General features: G+C 55.5%; 1 protein-coding gene across 1 annotated transcript in view; it reads left to right on the top strand.

The window, feature by feature from the left end:
• Nucleotides 1-13306, top strand: part of CLMN (calmin) — an 81318-nt gene that overhangs the window by 49721 nt on the left and 18291 nt on the right. Inside the window, exons 4-7 of the mRNA XM_045288109.1 lie at nt 4911-5006; nt 8636-8719; nt 10470-10562; nt 12737-12927. Coding sequence (XP_045144044.1) covers nt 4911-5006; nt 8636-8719; nt 10470-10562; nt 12737-12927 — 464 coding nt within the window. The remainder of the gene's footprint in view (nt 1-4910; nt 5007-8635; nt 8720-10469; nt 10563-12736; nt 12928-13306) is intronic.

Consider the following 13306-nt stretch of genomic DNA (forward strand, 5'->3'; position numbering starts at 1 on the left):
TGGGGCCTCTCAAGGGGGAACTGAGCCCAGTAATAGCCTTTGTTGTCCACCCACCCGGTGAATGAATGACAGTCATCACAGCTGTCCCAGGCTCTGGGCAGCACTTGTGGCTCCACAGGCACCAAGAGGGACCCTGCAGCACAGCAACGCCGATCTGCTTCCCCACAGCCAAGAAGGAAGCTCTGTAGGGGTCTCTTCTATGGAGTGGGCTTAGGGGCCCCCTGCCCTACCCCCCCCCCAACTCTTTTATGTCTTCCCTTAACCTTCTGTGGCCAGACTGTCTCTGATTGCCCTTGGTCTGCAAACTTGGTGCACAAACCTCCTAAAACAAAATGCACCAGGGGTCACCCCTCTCGTGAAAAGAGAAGAAGGAGCGTTGGTGGTGTCAAGGGTTATGCTATTGAGCTGCTAACCGCAAGGTCGGCGGTTCCAACCCACCCTTCGCTTCATGGAAGAAGGACGAGGCTGTCTGTTCCCATAAAGAGTGACCGTCTCAGGAACCCACCTGGGCAGTTCCACCCTGTCCTAGAGGGCCGCTAGGAGCCGGGACGAGCTCTGTGGCATTGAGTTTGAAAAGAAACAGTGTGGTGACCGACAGAAGGAGGGCCCTTATGGGAAGTGAATCAACAAGAAGGGGACACCAGAGGACAGAAATCTGAGCCCTCTGGGCACCCTAGGCTGGACCCCAAGACAACCACCATTCTCAGTCTCCCTGTCCAGGGGCTGCCGGAGCACAGGTTTTTCCAGGCTGTCAATCTTTACAGGGACCAACTGCCCCATTTTCTCTCACAGAGCTAGCTGCTGGTGGGCTTGCCCCCACTGCAGCACAAAGCGGACCCCACTGTGCCCCAGGGCCCCTAAAATACCCCTATCCAGCATTGTCCCCCGAGTCAGGCTCCCTCTCCCCAGTATTTGAGGGGACAGGTGGGTCGCAGCCCCCAGCTCTGGAGAGAAATCAGATGTCACTGGAGCCTCCTAATGGGGCAGCATGAACACCCTGCTTCCAACCTTGAGGCTTCCCAGGAACGAGCCCTGGAGGAAGGTAGTCAGAGCTATTGAAGAAGAAACGCTCTTTTCTTCAGGTGGGAAAAAACCCTCATTTATGGCAGGAAGGAGCTACTCACGGAGACAGCCCTTGGGGTGCTGTTTGTCCACCATCCTGCTCTCCTGAAGCCTATGGAATGTTCTGGGCCCCTGAGTGCCTGCACTGGAGTTCTCTGCTTCCTGCTGCCCTCTCTCTGGGTGGATCCCGGCCACAGCCCGGCTTGCTTGGATGGGAACGGCAGCATGTTGTTCTCTGAAGGGTTAACTAAGCCATACACATGTCTGCTGGCGGGGGTTGGGGGGGGGGTGTCTCCTGTTCAGACCGGAGCTGTCGGCCTCCAGTCAGCAGGACTAACATTTCCATCCGCGTCTTGGTAACCCGAAGCCATCCTGTCTGCACAACGGGGCCCTGCACCCAAGGATCTAGGGGGATTTGCAAAGAAAACACGTGTCTTTGGGGTCAGAGTCCCTGGTTTCCTCGGCACCTGTGACCACCAGAGCCCGGACCGGCAGGGAGTCGGCTTGTATAAGACATAAGGAAGTGCCACCTGGCTGAACAGAGTCAAACAGGACCCTCGCAGGCTGGGACAGGAAGGAGACTTTCCCGGAAAAAAGGGGCAACTGGTTTATTAGTCGCGCTGCTGTGCCAAGATTGGCCCTCCCCTGGGTCACAGGCAGGCCGACCTGGGTAGCTCAAAGCCTTAAGCACTGGATTATTAACCGGAAAGGTTGTCCGTTCAAACCCAGTCGGCTGCTTGTTGGAAGAAAGGTCTGGCCGTCTAGTTCCAGCAACCCTAATCTCATCTGTGAACTCCCCCCTTCTCCCCAGGCCGGCCAGGAGCAGAGGCCACACCTAGCCCAAGCACTCTTCACTCTTACCCAGGGGACAGGCCATCCACATCTGGGAGGTGGAGCTTTTGAGAAATTCACATCCCTGGGCCCTGCCCCCCCAAACATGCTGCTGTGGGGGAGTTTGTTTAACCAGCACAAGAACTCCCGGGGCGGTGCACAGGGTCCATGCTGCTAACCCACAGGACAGAGTGGCCAGCCCACCCAGAGGTGCCTGGGAGTAAAGACCTGGCAAACAGCTTCTGAAAAAGTCAGGCTCGGGCACCCCCAATGGAGCACAGTTCTGCAGGCACGCCTGGGGCTGCCCCGAGCCTGAGGCAACTGCATGGCCACTGGTGAGTGGACAGGAGCCGGTCGTCCAGCCAGGGGTCATCAGGAACCCTAAGGCCAGGCCGGTCAAAGCTGAGCTGCTTGAGCCCCGCTCAGCCCCACACAGCTGGACCAGAGGTGACATCCTGATGAACGGAGACAAGGTTGACGTCGTCAGGGATGTCACCTTGCTTGGATCCACGGTCAGTGCTCACGGAAGCAGCAGTCCAGGGACGAAGGACACGTTGCATTGGGTAAATAAACGTGCTGCCCACGATCTCTTAAAGTATTGAAAAGCCAGGCTCTCCCTTTGAGGACTAACATACCCCTGACCCAAGACGTGGAATTTTCCGTGGCCTCGTGTGCATGCGAAAGTTGGGCGTTGAATAAGGATGGCCAGTGGAGAATTGGTGCACTTGAACTACAGTGCCGGTGAAGACTCTGGAAAGGACCGTGCACTGCCCGGAGAACACACAGAGCTGTCTCGGAAGAAGTGCAGCCGGGATGCTCCTTAGAAACAAGGATGGCGAGACTTGGTCTCAAGAACTATGGACCTGTGGTCAGAGAGACCAGTCCCTGGACGAGGACTGGGCATCACGCTTGGTAAAGGAAAGGGCCTTGGAAAGGAGGAAGGCCCTGGACCAGCAGGACAGACATGGGCTCTAACAGAAGAACAACTGTGCGACTGCCCAGGACCAGGCGGTGTTTCCTTCTGTCCTTAGGGTGGCAACGTGTGGGAACCGACTGGGTGGCACCTTCTAACAACAAGGGTGGCCCCTAGAGGGCGCCCTGAAGCTGCTCTGCCGAAGACAGGGGTTCCCCGGAACACAGTTTGCCAATCCTTGCACTGAGCGTGGAGGATGGGGGGCAGCTGACTCGAGCTCCAGCAGGTTGTGGGCACCCAAGGCCATGCCCAGCCAAGCTTTCGGTGGGCACAGGAACGGATGTATAGACAGTGACCTCCCCAAGGTGGGTGTGGCTGGGCCAACTCTTACTGTACCGCAGAGCCTGCTGGTGGGGAACAAGGAACTGCCTTTTTTTTTGCCTGACTCGCCAGCAGCCTGCAGATTCTGGGGTCTGAGCTGCACTTTGCTTCTTCGGGGAGCTCAGTGGATGACTCCCTAGAGTAGGCCTCTCGCTCTAGGGGAGCATCGCCCAGCCTGTACCCCAGCAGGGCACCTCACTACCGCAAGCCAGGTTTCCTGGTGACTCAGGTGCTGCCTCCGGCTGAGTCTCTGCTGGGTCCTCCCAGGGCTCAAAGCCCTGCCCTGGCCTGTCCCACATGGACCGCAGGCTGGGAGACTGCAAGCCCCCAGTAAGAGCTGAGCCAATGAGATGCACTTGAACGTGGGTGTATCTCGTTTCTGGGTAGAGAATGGATAAAGGGTGCAGGTTGGGAAAGTGGGGCATTTCTCGGGAAGTCTGGGTTATGTGGAGACAGGGAGGTGCAGTGCTTTGTGACTCAGCAGAGGGGCCTCTTTTAATGCGAGTTTACGTGGTTTGCTTGGTTGAGCATGGATTAACACCACAGGGATATGAGGCCGTCGAATCCCTGTGTGTGTGAACACAGCTCTCTGGCCTGTAGGAATCTCTCAGACCTGCAAACTTGTGGGGCAAGGGCTGGGGGCCACAGGGAGGGTTGCCTCCTCTTCATCCGACCTCCACTGCTCCTCCGGCCAGCTGTTTGTCCATACCCCCCTCCTCTCTCCCACACCAGTCAGCCCTTGGCTTTCTCCATCAGGGGTCCCACATCTCCAGTCACCAGGAACCTCAGGGCCTCCCCCAAAGAAGACCTGAGCAATGATGGAGATGGGGTCAGCGGGTAGGGACTGGCAGACATGCAGTGAGGTCCCGTGGGTAGGGTAGTCCACCAGTCATGCGGTCACCGTGGAGGTCTGGGGTGTTCTGGTGTCCAGCTGGGGGCAGGAGTGGGTTGGGGTGGGGATTTGATACTTTACCAAAGAGCTGTTCAGACCAGAAAGCAGGGGTGTCATCCAGCCTCTGGAACCTCAGTTTCCCCAGGTGGGAGGTAAGGGGCTTGCACGTTTGAGTCCACATGTTCCCTAATAAACCAGACAGCTCACTGCCAGCGAGGCAGTTCTGCCTGTGTGGGTTCCCAAGACTGCCTTTCTTCTCGTTTATGTGAAGGTTCAGACAGTGCAGCTCTGGAGGGGCCATGCTGAGGGGGAAGAAAGACCAAAGGACCTTTAGCTGGTCGAAAAGGCCAAGACGGTAGCTCTTTACAGGAGTAGAAAGCCTCATCTTTCTCCCAAGGAGTGGATGGCCACTTCAAACTGCCGGCCTTGTGGTCAGCGTATGGCCACTCCACCAGCAGGCTCTCCGATTGTCATCCACAGAATGATTGCAGTCTACAGCAGGCTCCGTCAGCCCCTTTATTTCTAGGCTTCAGCAGACACGGGGTGTCTCATCCTGGGGGACAGATCTCCGGCGAGGAGAGTCCCTGGGGCCATGTGCCCAACGATGCTGGAGGCCTCCACACTCTCTTGTTCAGCGTCTGAGCACCTCCCACGGCCTCATGCCCCAGGGTTGCTTATTGCCTCCCCTCTGTCCCGGGTCCTTCTGCCTGTGGACAGAGCTGAAAGTGTGGGGGTTTTGTATGTTTGCTTTCTGGAGCTGAAACCTCATCTCTGAAGCCATGTGTGGGCCCCACCCTCGCTCATGGGGTGTCCTTTCTTCTTCTCCCACAGTGCAACCCTCCACTAGAAGTTAATGATTTATTCGTTGACATTCAAGATGGCAAAATCTTAATGGCTTTGTTAGAAGTCCTGTCCGGACGAAATCTGGTACGTATGTCGAGGGAGGGTCGGGGAGAGGACATGGCAGACATGGGTCCAGTGGACAGCCCCGTGTCCATCTGGCACAGCGTCACGGTCCATGCACACGCCGGCGTGTGTGTGTGTGTGTGTGTGTGTGTGTGTGTGTGTGTGTGTGTGTTTTGGCTCTGTGTGCCCTCTGACAGAGACACCGCAGAGTGACATTCCTTCACCAAGGATGGCGTGATTATGTGCACCCAGCACTGTCTTCTCCTTCAGTAAATACAGTGAACCCTCGTTTATCGCGGTTAATCGGTTCTAGACCCTACCGTGATAAATGAAATTCTGCGAAGTAGGATTCCTTATTTGTAAATCAAATATTTTCGTAGTTAGAGCATAGAGGACATGAAAAAACACCCTTTAGTCACCATTACACTCGTATTACCCAATTTATTAAACATTTTGGACGTTACAATTATCATTTATTATTTATTATATTATTTATGGCATCAAGCGTGTACAGTATGAGCCAATCAGTGGCAGTAATGACAGAGCATGCACTGTTACGCAAAAAACGCTGTAAGTGAAGCCGCGGAAGTCGAAGCGTGAAGTGGCGCCTAGGGTTCACTGTACATTGGACTGAGAACACCAGCCAGTAGACGGATGCCGTGTTCTGGGTGCCTACTGAAGCCGGGCGCTGGGATGAGGTCATTAAGCTCCGCTACACTTGCCCCTCCTTGTTCACTGCCCTGTCTGTTCCGGGCCCCGGCGACCACGTAGGTCAGGGTACAACTGCCCCTGTGAGTTTCAGAGACTGTCACGCTATGGGGATGGAAAGGCCATCTCTCTCTCAAAGAGCAGCAGCTGGTGCGACGGCCGACCTAGAGGCTCGCCAGCTGGGCACGTACCCACTGCACAAGCAGGACTCCTTGTGAAACGTAGTGAAGCTCAGAACTCACTGCCCTCGTTGATGCCGACGCAGAGGACAGAGTGAACGGCCCCTCAGACTGCAGTGGTGAGGCTGTCACCCTGGACCGGAGTAGAAAGCCTCATCTTTGTCCCACAGAGCGGCTGGTGGTTTCAAACTGCCGGCTTTGTGATTAGCAGCAGTTCACTATGTAACCTACAGCGCCCCCGGGCACCTGAAACTTAGTTTGGCAGCCTTATGCTAACTAGGTAAAAATCAGGTTGATTAAGGAGAAAGAATGCTTACCACCCAAATTTGACAGGCAACCCAAGGGGTGAAGGTTGGACAGCCGGCTTCTAGAACATTCTCATGCCCAGGTTGAGCCAGATAGCCAATTTTGACGCTACCTCCTACTGTGGACGGCAGCCAAACCCCAGGTTGCAGGTAGCTTTGTGCTGACACTCACATACCCCACACTCATACACACCGCAGGTTTCTCAGCCTTGGCCCTGGTGACATCGGCACAGCCATGTGAGTTGCACGGCAGCTGGGTGCATCCCTGGGCTCTCCCCACGATAACCCAGGGTGTTGGTCTTGAGGGCAGTAGCTCTCCCCGTGACCCATCAGCATGGTCCCCCCAAGGCTCTTGGACAAGCAGGTCCTGGGCCATTGTCCTGTGTCCCCAGGAGGGCCTCACAGCAGTTCCTCTTGTTCTAGCCCCCAAACCTGCATTTTAACAACACCTACCTCCCCCCTCCACCCCCGTTCCCACCCCACTAAGGAGTCTTCTAGGATGTGCATGAACATCTCTGGGGATCTGGTTAACTGGTTGATCTGCAGTGGGGGAGGGGAAGGCTGGCAATTCTCAGCAGAGCTCAAGCCAGAATGTGCAGTTCAAATTCCTGATCCCCACGCCGCAGGCCCCATGTGGGTTGCCAGAGTGGTTTTAGCCCCGGGGGTTGGGTGGGGGCTCCGTGTGAGTCTTTGACCCCAGTTGATGTCGTTAGGGACCCAGCTAACCAAGGACCAGCCCGCCTCAGGTTACCCATTAGCTGGGCAGGCCACACCTGGTGGGACCCACACGGCTGCCTGGCTTTGAGATGTGAGCCCCCTTGAAGAGCAGTCACGGCAAGCTGCCATTCAGATAAGTTAGGCCCCTGGGGGTCCAGACAGCACGTGAACACACCCACCAGGGCCACAGTTCACGCCGACCCAGCGTGAGTGGCATGGGCTCGATGGCAGGGGCTATCATTTACGCCGACGGCGCGAACGAGTTCAGACTGTTGGCATCTGTGGGCAGCTTAATCTGTCTTGTCTTCTCTGTTTCTGAGCTGAGGTCACTCTGGTTTGGAGAACAGCAGTGTCCATGGCCATCAGGAAGGGTCCCGCCGGCAATGCTGGAGGAGGGCGGGAGCCTGGGCGGAGAGGAGGTGCTGGCAGTCCCCACGGTGGTCCCTGCCTTCACCAGCGCTGGTGAGCTCTGGCCCAGAGAACATGAACATCCGCTCCGAGTAGGTCGGCCCTCTGGCCCCGTGATGATGCCACATCAGTTGTCTGTCCTGGGTCCAGTGACATTACATCATCGTCCCTGGGCCCTGTGACTCGATCCAGGGGGCTGTTAGCCGCCAGCCTGCCTGTCTCTCTCTATCTCTGGAAACCTATATGGGGGCGATGGCACAGGGCAGGGGGGTGGATGCGAAGGAAAAGAAAGGTATGTGTTATCTTACAGAGTGCAGTGGAAGGTGGGTGGCTGCAGATGCGCGTAGGTTAAACTGTAACACTGCATCTCTTGTTCATCTGAAATGGACTGTGTGTCACTGGAGACTGCAATTCCATCTCAGCTTTACTTTTCCTCCATTTACCCCCTTTGAGTCGCTCAGACCACGAAGAGCTTTCAGGGCATCCCCTTATCATGTCATCTCCCTTTTAACCCGTTCTTGTTTGTCCTAGTTTTTGATATTTCCCACTTTCTTTTCGGCTGAGGTTTCGTTATTGTTGTTGAAGTTTTTGTCTTTGTTTTTTTGTTATGTTTTCCTGTAGATGGGACAGGCATAGCAATAGCAGTAACTGGATTAACGGCTTATTGGGGGTCTGGCCGGGGAGGCTGAGGGAAGAGGGGAGCTAATAACAATGAGTATAAGAAGGAAGAAAACATTCTAGAACTGATTAGAGCCATCACTGTACAACTCTTTAATATGATTGATCGTTTGGATCATATATCTGAATTACATGTCAACAAAACAATTCTTCAAAATAAGAAAGGCGTAGCTCTTGGTTCTTTAAGGTGTCTGGGCCTTAAAGTCCGGCAGTGCACCCTGTGCCCAGACACCGCCCAACTATCAGTGGAAGCTTGCTGATGCTGCCGTGCTCCATCAGTGTCCACAGAGTGTCCCCAGGCTCTCGGGTGTTTCTGGACTGACGCTGCCTTTTTAGGGGAATAATGAAAGAACTCGTCTCCCTCCACTGTGCTCTAGCTCCTCATCCAGGATAAAGTGTGGGCATCTGCTTTCCCAGCCTCCACCCCCACCCCCATCCCAGGTCTCTCCAGCACTCCCACTGTGCTGCACTGAGAGACTAGGAAGAAAGGCCTGGTGATCCACTTCTGAAAATCAGCCACGGGGGGGACCTTGTGGATCATGACAGACCAGCCCAGGATGCTGGGGATGAGGGTCGGCGGGGAGGGGGGCCATTCGGAAGCATCTTCACCACCACGTCATGCTCGCTTTACGTCTCGTTTTGTTTTCTTTCGTAGCTGCATGAGTACAAATCCTCCACCCACCGTATTTTTCGGTTGAACAACATTGCGAAAGCACTTAAGTTTTTGGAAGATAGCAACGTAAGTGTTTGAAGCCCAGCCGGCGAGCGGGGACCGGGTGTGTCGTGTGCTGGGAGGGATGTGGTTTAGGAGCGTGCACCTGTTTAACCCTTCCACGACGAGTTGTTCTCAGCTTCGGATGTTGTGTTGCGGCATCGTGTGTATTTTATGAACGAAGAAACGAAACCAAGCCCCCAGCCCTCGAACGGATGCCGGCTCATAGCAACCCTGTGGGACAGGGTGGAACTGCCTCTCTGCGTTGCTAAAACCGTAACTCTTTACAGGGAGTAGAGAGCCCGTCTTTCTCCCTCGGAGCGGCCGGTGGTTTCCCACGGCCACCCTTACAGTGAGCAGCCGGAGAGCCACCAGAGCTGCCCTTTAGTAACAGAGGACGTGCGGACATCAGGGGAACATTTATTTACTTATTTATTTTTAGGTCATATGGGTTTTGATGTCACCATGTGGGACACATATGTCCCAGTGGGCTTGTAGGGTTCTTGGGATGAGGCCAGTTTCTTTCGCTTTACCTAGCTATACAAGTCCTTGCCAGACAGCAGCGGGTATAACAACTGGGATCGAAGCTGCCCAAGAAACCTGGGCGGCTGAGGATGTTGGTGGACAACATGTGTCCATGGGTCCCAATAGGGTTGATGGCGTAAAAGGCAAAGATGTCCACTTGTGGACCAAGGTGCACCTGATCAAGTCATGGTCTCTTCAGTCCTATGCATGCAGAGCTGGACGATGAGGGAAGGAGACAGGACAAGAGTGGACACAGCTGAATTGAGGTGTTTGGTTGAATATTCCGTGGCCTTCCAGAAGAACAAGCAGATGAGCCTTCGAAGACATAAAACTAGACTGTTCCTCGGTAGGGAGGGTGGCGGGAGCTTGGCTTGCATACACGCTACCAGGAAAGACCAGAAATCACCCGGAGTTCGGTACAAACCAAAAAAAGCCAAACTCAACCACCATGGAGCCCATGCCGGCTCCTATCGACCCTGTAGGACAGGGTAGAACTGCCCCCAGGAGCTTCTGAGACTGTAGCTCTCTAGGTAGTAGAAAGCCATGTCTTGCTCCCATGGAGCAACTGGGGGTTTCCAACTTCTGGCTGTGCAGATCGTAGCCCAACGTGTGTGTACCATGCCACCGGGGTTCCTCGTGTCTGGTGGAGGGTCCGTGGAAATGAGAGACCTTTGGGATGAGGTGGAATAGAACAGTGGGCTTGGCCACGTCAGAGATCATGAAGGTGACGCGTGGCCTGAGCAGCGTTTTGTTCTGATCCATGTCGGGTCACCATGAGCCAGGGACAAGCTAACGCCAGGAGCTGGACTCATCGGTTGGTTGGTTGGTTTGTGTCTCTCCTTGAAAAAGAGTGACTGAAACCTTACCCGCCAGGTGTCCCTGGGCACATGGTGTTCGGTACCTCTGACATCATCTTACCTGCAATACAGGGTGGGGCTGGGGGGATCCCGCCAGTATTCCGTACCATTTTCCCGGGAGCTTTGGGAAGCCCCCCTTGTCTTGAAAGGAGACTGGCAGGCCCTACATCTGGCCCTACAAAAGGCCCAGGCTTTTGTGAGGATGAACCAAGCCCATGTTTGTACCGCACTCGGATCAGAACCTGCATGTTCGTAATCGCATGAGCATGTACATGACAGCCTGCTGGTGGTGCCCTTGCTGAGAGTTGGCCAAAGGGAAGCCTGTAGGTACCTCAGCCTAACGGGCTTCTGCCTGCCTGGGCACCCCCTCTAAGCGGACCCCTCTTTCTCCCCAGGTAAAACTGGTTAGCATCGACGCGGCGGAAATAGCAGATGGGAACCCCGCGTTGGTTCTGGGGCTGATATGGAACATCATCCTCTTCTTCCAGGTGAGCGCACTTCTCTTTTCCTTAAAAAATAAAAATGGTTCTGTTGGCATGTCCCATACAAGTCAACAGTTCAGTCACATCGAGAAGAGTTGTACAATCGTCACCACATTGTAGAACTTGCTCTTCAATCTCATACTCATAATTATTAGCTCTGCATTCCCACCACCCCTCAGCCTCCCCTGCCATGCCCCACCAAGGAGCCATTCATCCCATTACTATATTTATAGATTTACTTCTCCTAGATTTCATATCCAGAAAAAACAATGACAACAACAAGCCTCACAACAATAACAAAGTCAAACAGAGAAACCTCTATCAAAAAGAAAGTAGAAAATATTAGAAACTAGAACAAATTTAAAATGACTTCAAAGGGGGATCAGAGGACACGGTGTTGAACTTCAACCCCACTACCTCTGTGGTGATCCACTTCCCAACGCACCTACGTGACCGCACGGCTGTTCACGTGCTTGGTCTCTGGTCAGGAGGCAGAATCCATTATCAAAACCCTTGTCTGTCCCCAGCAAGGTAGCTGCTCTCCTGCAGACCGCTTCAAGCTCAGGGGGATCATAGCAGGGCCCGGTCAAGGGAGAAAATGGGGTGTCTTCACCAGCACGTTTGACTCCTCTGGGTACTGAAGGAACCGATTCAGAAGGCTCTGTTAGTTGGGGGTGGGGTGGGAACCAGTATTTGCTGTCTGGTTTTAAGGAGCCAGAAGCCTTAGAGCAAGTGCCGATGTGTGTGTGTGTGTGTGTGTGTGTGTGTGTGTGTGTGTGTGTGTGTGTTGGTGTACTTCCGGCCAAAAATTGAGTATGAGAATTTCTCTTTCCCCGCACACCAGTGCTCAGCAGGCCCGATGCAGGAGTGTGAGCCCAGGCTGGCCCCAGGAAGGGGGAGGGACTCTCCAGGCGCGGTCACTCCCACCTCTCTTTGGAAATGGGCTCAATGCTGGAAGGACCGCAGCTTGGCTGCAGGGTGAAGGTGGCATTTTAGCTGGTGATCAAGGTCCTTATTCTGAGTGGGAGGGGTGAGCTGGCATCGCCTCATCCTCTCCTCTGAAACCATGGCTCTTCGTGGCAGGACCCACGCCCCTCACCCCTCACGGCGAACCGATTCGCCGGGGCTGGTGGCTTGCTTCAGAGGGCACCTGACCCAGACAAGGTACAGGGTTTGGAGACGGTGGGTCCAGTTCTGTGTGAACCTTGGGCTGCCTCTGAGCCCAGTGTCCAGCTCTGTGGAATGGGAATAAGCCCTGTATTCAAGGCCCACGCGGGACAGGGGCTTGTTGATGAAATCCCCGCTAAGTGCCGGGAAGCTTCCCTCATGTTCTCGCTCCCATGGAGTCAGTGCTGACTCATAGCGACTCCCTGTCGGTTTCCGAGACAGTCCCTGTACGGGAGTGGAAAGCCCAGCCTTTCTCCCTCCGAGATGCTGGTGGTTTTGAACTGCCAACTAGGCAGATCGCCACAGCCCCACTAACCACGGTACCACCTGGGCTCCATTCCTTCGTGTTAGTGAAGGGTTTACCCCGCCCCATTTCTCCCCGGCTTTGGGCATGCGAAGCCCAGACCTCGTGACCCCCTAGGAATCCTGGGGCGGGAGTGACCAGATGTGAGCAGGTTGTTGTAAGCAACTACTTCGGATGGAGAGGGTGAGGGAGGAGAGCTTCCCAGGGGAGGTGACGCTGCAGCTGGGTTCTGAGGGATGTGTAGGAGCACGCCAGATCACTGCTTTTTCAAACTGTACCATGCAGTGCACTCAAATTGCCGGGCGCGGCGCGTAGGAAAAGGCAGATTCTAGGGCAGGACTCGGGGCTCTGCATTTTCATAAGCCTCCCCCCCCCCCCGCAGGAAAGGAGCAAGGAAGGGCCCCCCAGACCACTGGACTGGCAGGAGCAAGAGTCGTGGGCACACATGTCACTGTGGCAGGTGGCAAATGACGAGGGCAGGCTGGGCATGGCCAGGGAGGGGACCCTCGTGTGTAGATGGATGGCTCCCAGAGGTGTCATTCTGCCAGACCATGGCTGTCCCCATGCCCCACCTGGCCCCTGACCATCAGGAGGGGCGTTCCTCTGGAGAGTGGTCTATGTGTGCACTGTCCCCCTGGGCAGTCCCCGAGACCGCGGCCGTGGGCCAGGCCCCGTCTGCCCTATGCGCTGAAACGCCCGTCTCTTCCAGATTAAGGAGCTCACGGGAAACCTCAGCCGGAACTCTCCGTCCTTGAGCCTGTCTCCCGGCTCGGGGGGCACCGACTCGGACTCCTCCTTCCCCCCGACGCCCACCACGGAGAGGAGCGCGGTGCTGTCCCTCAAGGACCAGCGGAAGGCCATTAAGACCCTGCTCTCGTGGGTGCAGAGGAAGACGAGGAAGTAAGTGCAGGCCCCTCCCCGGTTCCTGTGCAGCCAGCGCGGGTGGGGGTGGGGGTGGGGGGAGGACACCCTCCTGGGGAACCCCCACTCAGGAGGTGCGGAGTCTGTGCCGGCAGCCCTGGTGGCACAGTGGTTAAGCGCTCCCCTGACTGAACGTTCAGGGAGGTTCTGCTCAGCCCCGCAGGCTCGGTACAAGTCATCACGCCAACTTTCTCTTGTTGTTGCTGTTGCTATTAGTAGGTGTCCTGACCCCTAGCCACCCCATGCACTGCAGAAGGACACAGAGCACCTTCCTGAGCCATCCTTACGATTGCTGCCGCCAAACTTAAGCCCGTCGATGCAGCCACGGTGTCAGCCCATCTCCTTAAGGGCCCTGCTC

This window comes from Echinops telfairi, unplaced genomic scaffold, assembly GCF_000313985.2.
Source record: "Echinops telfairi isolate 266 unplaced genomic scaffold, ASM31398v2 ScPeMD7_18;HRSCAF=68, whole genome shotgun sequence".
NCBI classification, from domain to species: domain Eukaryota; kingdom Metazoa; phylum Chordata; class Mammalia; order Afrosoricida; family Tenrecidae; genus Echinops; species Echinops telfairi.